Genomic DNA, 8,485 nt, shown 5'->3' on the forward strand with positions numbered 1-8,485 from the left:
AAACATCATATTGATTATATTCAATTTAGTAACAATTCCAATTAATTGAAATTCAAACTTGGTAATTATTCACTTATTCATCCCCAAGCTTGATAATTATGTCACTTATTCATCCCAATTAATACACCTCATGCAAACATCATATTGGTTATATAGGTTAAGAAAAATTTCTCCAATAACTTTATTGCAAAAGGGTCAAATTTGTGTACATATTTTGATAGACAAGAATGCAAAATTAATTATTCGATTTTCATTTTCTTTTTATTTATCTAATTTCTAAATATTCCAAAATCTACCCACTCGGAAAAAAATTAACTTACAAATAACTTCTAAAACATGTAAATGAAAATTTTAAAACAAAACAAATTTGTTACCAATAATTTTTTTTAAATTAAATTGTTTTTATATTATATACTGTTCATATTACTATTCATGCATACACTTCATGCAAACATCATAGTTGATTATATTTAATTTAGTGAGATGGGGTAGGAAATTATCCTTGTAAAGGGTGAATTTTGAGTACAAGTGGGATGCAGATTTTGATAAACAAGATTGCAAAATCAATTATTTGATTTCATTCCTGATGTGTATCTATCAAATATTTCAAGTATTTCGTAGTTACATTCATTATCAAGCAGTTCAATGAGTAGCTCAGTTTATTAATGTAATGTGGGGTTTAATCTTTGATAAGTCTTATGTAATGTGGGGTTTAATCTTTGATAAGTCTTTTTTTTCAGCACGAAAAAACTATATAATTGTATTTATAAACAAAAATTGTTTTATATACAGTGACAATATTACTGCCAGGAAGCAGCCAGCTTGAAAACACGTTCCATCTCGAAACTCACAAAGTAATGTAATTTCCAGAAAAACATGCCCGGAAGCTGAGAGGATATCCAGGTGTAAATCTTTGATAAATCGTTTGAAAAAAACATATGGTCGAAGACTCCAATGTTAGTCTATACACGTTCGCTGGAAAAATTGGACTTCATCGACTACAGGACAAGGCAACGTCAAAAAATAGTCCCTAGATGTGATTCTAACTCACAATCGGGCAACATTCAGGCATCTGGACATTTTTATGTGCTCAGCTACTACTGTTCGTTTTTCTTGGTAGGGTAACACATGATCTCACCTTAGCTTCTAAAAGTCGTTTGTGATGAAATTATATAGGCATTTCAAGGGTAGGCGGTGGAATTTCTGTGGTTACAGCCCTATAAATTTCTACTGCTCTGTGAATAGAGTACCTACTTGAAGTCGTTTGTGATAGAAGTATCTAGCAATTTTAGGCTTTGTTGTTCTGAGAATAATGTTGAGCACAGCAGCAGCATATAACTTGGCTGATGGAACTTCCAAAAGGTTTTCAGTCCCGATCGTGCAAGACGTGAGTAACTCCGACCAGACACTGCCCGAAAGATTTATCAGATCGGAGAATGAGAGACCATCCCTAACGAATTCTGCCTCTCAATCTGGCATCCCCGTAATCGATATGGAGTTGCTACTGGGAAATAATGGTTGCAGTGGGAAAGAGATGGAGAAACTTGCCGTAGCTTGTGAGGCGTGGGGATTTTTTCAGGTAAAGAAAATATATTTATAATTTAAGAGATGTAGATTAATTGGTTTGTGTGGATTTATTCTTTATCAGATTATAGGTTCAAATTTTCTAGAGATTTTGAAAATAAGAGTTATTTTTGGAAAAATTAAACTATTTTGAGGGGTATCTGAACTAGCTCTACCTAGTACAATTTAACAGATGCATAGATCATCTAGGACAGAGCTCAATTCTACTAGTGGATAGATCAATCTTCCATCCAACATTAAGATTAATATTGAAGCGCAACCTAAACTAAACTAATTTTGTTTGTTTGTCATTTAACTAATAGGTTTGTTTTTCATTTAATTGATACATAGATCATCCATAAAACCACTCAATTCCACTTATGGATAGATCAATTTTCCATCCAACATTAAAATTAAACATAACCTAATCTGAGCTAATTTTGTTTATTTGTCAGGTGGTGAATCATGGGATTCCTGGTTCTCTGATAGAGCGAACCAGGGAAACTGCGAGAGAATTCTTTCAACTTCCATCGGAGGAAAAGCTGAAGTACGCCGTGCAAGAACGCGAAGGCTACGGACAGGCCTTTGTAGTCTCGGACGATCAGCAGCTGGACTGGACAGATCTTCTGTATCTAACTCTCATGCCTCCAGAAAAGCGAAACATGAAATTCTGGCCTACAATTCCAGCGGAATTTTTGTAGGTTTCAATCTTTTGGTTTATATTTATTTCCGCGAGTTTAACTAGAATTGGAATTTTCTTGAATAGACTGGCCAAAAAAATTGAAGTCATTTTTGAAAAATTGAATTCATTATGCCCAGTTAAAAATATTTTGAAGTTGATAATCAAAATAAAAATGCTTATTTATTTAGTAACAGCATTTCTTTACTACCAATTTAGATTCATTTGAGGGATTTTCAAGTGAGATCAAATATTTTTTTATTCTAAAAGATATTTTCACGTTAAAAATTTTGATCTTTCTAGATATTTGGTAGATTTGGAATTAAGATAAATCTATACTGATTTAATTATATCAATTATCAAAAGTTTTTGGGTTGAATCTATTTTTTTGGTCAAAGTTTGATTTATGTTGTTAAATTGGGTTTTTGACTACATATATTTGGGTTTAATACTTTGAAAGCACTAGGGTAGTTGGATTAGGGAAAGTTCACAACTCAAACTTGTGATTCCAACAAATCGAAATTGGAAAGTAGACGGTAAAACCTCCAAAATATGATAGACTACAACAAATGGACAGTGAAAATAAAAATAACAATAGACTTGTTATTAATCCATGCTAAGGAAAGACTGTAGCAATCAATTTACCTATTGATCACTATTAGTTTAACATTGAACAATACAATTTACAATGTTTAACTTTGAAAAATAAATATTTATTTTTTCAAATTATTAAAAAAACAATGAATTGGACCATAACTTGAAGGTCTTATTGTAACCTTTGTACAATATAGCCCCATTTGGATAAGACATATTTTATACCATAATTTATGGATATGGTTGCAATATTTTTGCATAATTTTGATCTATTTTGTATTATTTTTGAATGAAAACTATTCAAAAATAAATTTCTTGAAAATAGTTCATACTCAGGGGAATAACATATTTACCATGAGTTACTTCCCACTATAATTTAAGCAAATCTTTGCATTAAATATGGATAAGAATGAGATGTAAATAAATCTACTTACTAGGAATTACTTTCCACCATTATTTATGTTTTCCTTAGCACTTTATGTAGGAATAAAAGTGTAAATGTGTAGGCTTACTAGTGGTTAGAACCCATCAAAATTTATGCAAATCCTTGTGCATGAGTAAGAAATTAATATATTAACTTCACATCTCAATTTAATAATTCTTGCCAAAACAAGACTATAGGATTCCATTTGCTTATTGGCTATTATTAATTCAACATTAACTGATGTAGCTTATAGTCTTTTTTGTAATTTTTGACAAAACATAATTTCTAACTTAAGTGATAAGGACTAAAATGGCAACACTGGTTAATTATGGAAGCTATTTAACTGTTATTAGTATGTTTTTGTCCTTTTTATCCTCCAAAATTTAGCCATAATTTTTTTCTTAAGATCCTCAATTTTAATTGTGTGTTTTTGAATGTATAAATGGATTTAGTGACTTAAAAAATACTAAACACTAGTAACTCTCAAACTTAAACTTCCAAAAAAAATTATAATTTTTTTTAGCCAAAATAAATAAATAAATAAAACGGTTAAATTATTAATTTTTCTTTGTGAAGTGATTTGATTTCATGAAATTACATCAGGCTTAACATGTGACTTGAGAAAACCTAAACAAGATGACTAAATCACAGCCGGCCTCATCTACACCAACCCTTAAACAAAACTTTTATTTTCTATTAACCTCATACTTAAATATAACCTTGCTTCATTAAATTATTACTGACTTTTATTTTTACTTAAATATAACCTTGCTTCATTAAATTATTACTGACTTTTATTTTTCTTTAAACTATTGCTTAAATATAACATTGCTTTTATTTTATTACAGGCAAACCGTAGAGGAGTATGCCGTGGAGCTTCAAAAGCTTGGCAATAAAATTTTGCATTTGTTGGCGAAGAATCTTGGTTTACAATCTCCAGACTGCTTTGTCAATCAGTTTGCAGAAATCTCAGAGGCAATGCATTACTACCCGCCCTGTCCACAACCCGATCTCGTTTTAGGGTTGAGCGCTCACTCAGACGGAGGAGGTATCGCCATATTGCTGCAGGATGATGACGTTACAGGGCTGCATGTTCGTAAAGATGGTGAATGGATTCCAGCTGAACCCATCCCTGGTGGCCTCGTTGTGAATATCGGGGACATGATAGAGGTATATTAAAAGACTCTCAGCGTTTGATTGAATGTTAATGTCCCTGAAATCCAGAAACTAAAACAAACGCTAATAGCTTTCTTGTTTGCACAGGTAATTAGTAATGGCAAATACAAAAGTATCGAGCATAGGGCGGTGACTAACAAGGAGAAAGGTCGAATTTCAGTTGCAGCATTCTGCAATCCGGGCGAAGAAGCCGAAGTTGGTCCTGCTGCTGAGCTTATACATGAGTTGAATCCGTGCAAGTACAGAACTTTCAAGCGTAGCGAATATCTTCGAAATTATTTTGCCAGCAAACTAGAAGGGAAGAATGCCATTGAATTTGCTAAATTCAATTCTTCCACGTTCGGTTGATCATTAGTCTATATGTTTTCTGTATGTTGTCACTCCAGTAATAACCTGCCAATTCCACTGTTTCATTTGCTATCAAATAAGATATGGACTGTTTATAAAAAAATACAAGGATGATCAGAATCCCTCAGCCAATATACATGTACAGGCGTATCACGTGTATCATCCCTCACAACACAACGGGCCGGTAAATAGGCACAAATCTATGAAGCACTAAGTAAATAAAAAATATTATACAATGCGGGTTTATTGTCGAGTTTTTTTTGATATATTTTTTTAATAAAAAAATGATTTGAGAGTTTATTTTTTTATTATTGTTATTTTTTATTTTATTTTTATATTTTTATAATGAAGAATTTTCATACTATTTATGTTTTATCATATATAGTTTAAGTGGAAGTGGATTTAATAGTTATGTGTTTTTTCTTAAAAAATTATAAGTTTAAATCAGAACAGGTAGAGTATGTATGCCTCAGTGAACGTAATAGTCAAATACATAGATTATTCTATTAAATTATTAGCAAATGTTTCCTCACATAAAACGTGTCTTAGGATCAGAATCATGAATTCATTATTAAATAAATGGTGTAAATGGGTTTTCACTCATTTTTTAATTCACTATTGTGTGAAAGAGAAGAGCCTGTGTGGAAGAGGAGATTGTGTGGTACAATTTTCTTAAATTTTAATTTAGTTTATTATCAAGTTGTTTAATATGTGTGTGTTAAATTTGTTTATTGTATAGAGTGATATATTTTAGAGAATGTGTGATGGATTGATAAAGTTTTTTTTAAAATAAAAATAAAATAATATAAAAATAATAATATTAGTTACAATTAAAAAATAAAATGAATAAATATGTGTGGTGCATGGGAGATGTGATAAAAATATTTGATTATTTCTCTTAGTTATAAATAAAAGATTGGATATCCATATGAAGTAACATAATTTTATTTTAGATTTGGAGAGAGATAAAGTAACTAAATGTAAAAAGAATATCTTATTTTCACTTTTTACTATCAACAAAATGTATAGTTCTTATTCCTTTTAAAAATACTTCAAAACACTTAAATAATTTGTTCAAATATCTATCATAACTAATTTATTTTAAAATCAATTTCTCTTTCTTTCTCTCACACTAATGTTGACCATAATAAAATATTTCAATACCCAATTTTTTTACCACAAAGAGCTTATGGTCACAAGTTTTACACAAAATATATATATTCTAGCAAAGTTGAAGAATGGATTCTCCAGCTAAAAAAATTCAAATGCTATTTTATCGTCTTTCTAAATAATTGAAGAGAGTCTAGCATGAAATGGTCACTTTCCTAAACATTTTCGGAAGGATTGCACTTAAACAATATGAACACATCTATTTGGGCTGATGACGCTAGTTGAATCTTTTGGTAGCTTATGTGGAATAGTGGCAAAATTACACATCAACATTGAATTCTTTGCATGTGTGGCTACGAGATAGGGAGGATTAGGGAGGATTCCGTATGTTGGATCCACTCTCTTTTTGGGTAATACACTCCTAAATGGGACTACCTTAAATTAATTATTTCTAGTAAGCCATAGGCTTTTGGAGTGGTGGCCAAAAAAAATATGGAAATTGAGTAGCCCTGCAATTCCGTATGTTGGATCCACTCTCTTTTTGGGGAATACACTCCTAAATGGGCTACCTTAAATTAATTATTTCTAGTAAGCCATAGGCTTTTGGAGTGGTGGCCAAAAAAAATATGGAAATTGAGTAGCCTTGCAAAAGCACATGTGTTTCTGTGGTGTCTCCTGGAAAATAAAATTCCTACCTAGGACAATCTATAAAAGAGACAAAAGGAAAGCTCGTGGATGGTGTTCTCTTTGTAAGAATGGAGAAGAATCAATGGTTCACCATTTTTTGACATGCCCTTTCACATTGTGGATATTATGGGATTTCTGCATAAATAAGCTAGGATTTAGAACAACTTGGCAAGGTGAGTCTTTCGTTCAAGCATAGAAACACTGGCGGGAACAAATAAATGTGAAACATTTTAGGGACATTCCCCCACTCATTTGATGGGGAGTGTGGATTGTTAGAAATAAATTCATTTTCCAAGATCAACTTTCCTCTCTTGATAAAGTGGATGCACAGGTTCTAGCGATATACTCACTCCTGCCTTCATCAGTTTCTATTCATGCTTCTTAGAATGTCATTGTTGAATAAATCAATACTTCTCTCTCTTGGGAATACTTTGATGGGGCATCCCTTGCAAACAAAGTATGTGGGAGAGGGGCAATTCTTTTCCTCTAGAAAAATAATTCTTTCAAACATCATATTGGTTTGGAAAGAGGATGCAATAATTATGTGGAGTTGATTGCACTAAAATAACTTCTTTTATTTTTCATAAAAAATGATGCCGATCATTGTAGATTTTTGGAGACTCCATGATTGTCATAAACTAGTTCAATGAGGTTTAGAGATGCTACAATCTCATAATGTTGTCTATTTTTGAAGAGATACTCCATATAAAACATGCTTTTGACTATGCTTCATGTTGCCACATATAAATGGAACACAATACAACAACAAACACACTCTCTAAGGAGGGTGCTTCACATGATTTTGGAGTATGGGAAATCATTGAATTGATAAGGGGTGATTCACAGGGCTAATACAACTAGCCACTCAATGAATGAATCCAACATCCTCAATAATTGAATGATCGGTTATTATTATTTATTTTGATCACGATTATGGATGACACACACAAACATAAAGTTGTTTATGTTATGCACTATTTATTCATGCAGTTTTCAGATCATGTATATCTTGATCTTGGACAACTATTGCTTGCTCTCATTAGTTTTGTTGACAACCAGGACTATCAAAAGGCAATAGGATGCTTCATTAGAATGCAATGTTTCATTATCTAATGACAGTTATGATTTTTTTGAGGAAAATATTATTTCAATGCTTCCAAAAAAGTAATTGAAAGTAAAAGAAAATTATATGAATGTTAACGATAACAAAATATTTGAGTGCCCAAAAGAAAATGTAAATAAAAGAAATTCAATGAGGGTCAAAGATAAAATATTTCAATGCTCATGTTAAGTAAAATGATTCAATATCAACTATATATATATATATCTATCTATATATATATATATATATATCTATATATATATCTATATATATATATATATATATATATATATATATATATATATATGGCTAAACTAAAAACTATGCATATATTATTTTATATAAATTAATTAGAAAAAATAAAATCTTATGTTTGTAGTCATCGCTATTCTACATTTTGATCCCTTTTCAAGTTATTTTAATTTTTTATTTTTGTATGAAATATAGTAAAGATTGTTGGAATTGTAAGTTTAAGTTGATTAGTCTACACAATCCAAGTGGCCAAGGGGATTTTCAAGGCTTTGAATATATTTATGCATTAAAAATGCAATTTAAACCATGAAAAATAATATCTATCTATTTAGATAGATAAATAGATCCATTTTAATAACATTTTTATAAGGTAGCAAGGGGGACCAAATCTCTTGAGCCACAAGCATTTTTTCATGTCTTGCACTCTAAAAAGGTTTTCACTTCAAAATATTTGATCCCTCTCGACTCTTTCTAGATCCATGGTTAAGATGGATCTATACAGGTTATATACAATATATGTTAATTGATTAAAGGTTTGTATTATTTTAAA

General features: G+C 30.9%; 1 protein-coding gene across 1 annotated transcript; it reads left to right on the top strand.

Moving 5' to 3' along the window:
* The first annotated feature begins 1,265 nt into the window (after positions 1-1,265).
* Positions 1,266-5,002, top strand: LOC149242092 (protein LATERAL BRANCHING OXIDOREDUCTASE 1-like). The gene is made up of 4 exons (XM_089367632.1): positions 1,266-1,579; positions 2,019-2,260; positions 4,109-4,430; positions 4,524-5,002. Exons 1-4 carry the CDS (start codon positions 1,313-1,315, stop codon positions 4,782-4,784), a joined length of 1,092 nt encoding a protein of 363 aa, XP_089223758.1. The 5' UTR covers positions 1,266-1,312; the 3' UTR covers positions 4,785-5,002.
* Positions 5,003-8,485: the final 3,483 nt, after the last annotated feature.

Source organism: Pinus tabuliformis, chromosome 8 (genome assembly GCF_031772625.1).
Source record: "Pinus tabuliformis cultivar Carrire ecotype Pingquan chromosome 8, CPIR1, whole genome shotgun sequence".
Lineage (NCBI taxonomy): Eukaryota > Viridiplantae > Streptophyta > Pinopsida > Pinales > Pinaceae > Pinus > Pinus tabuliformis.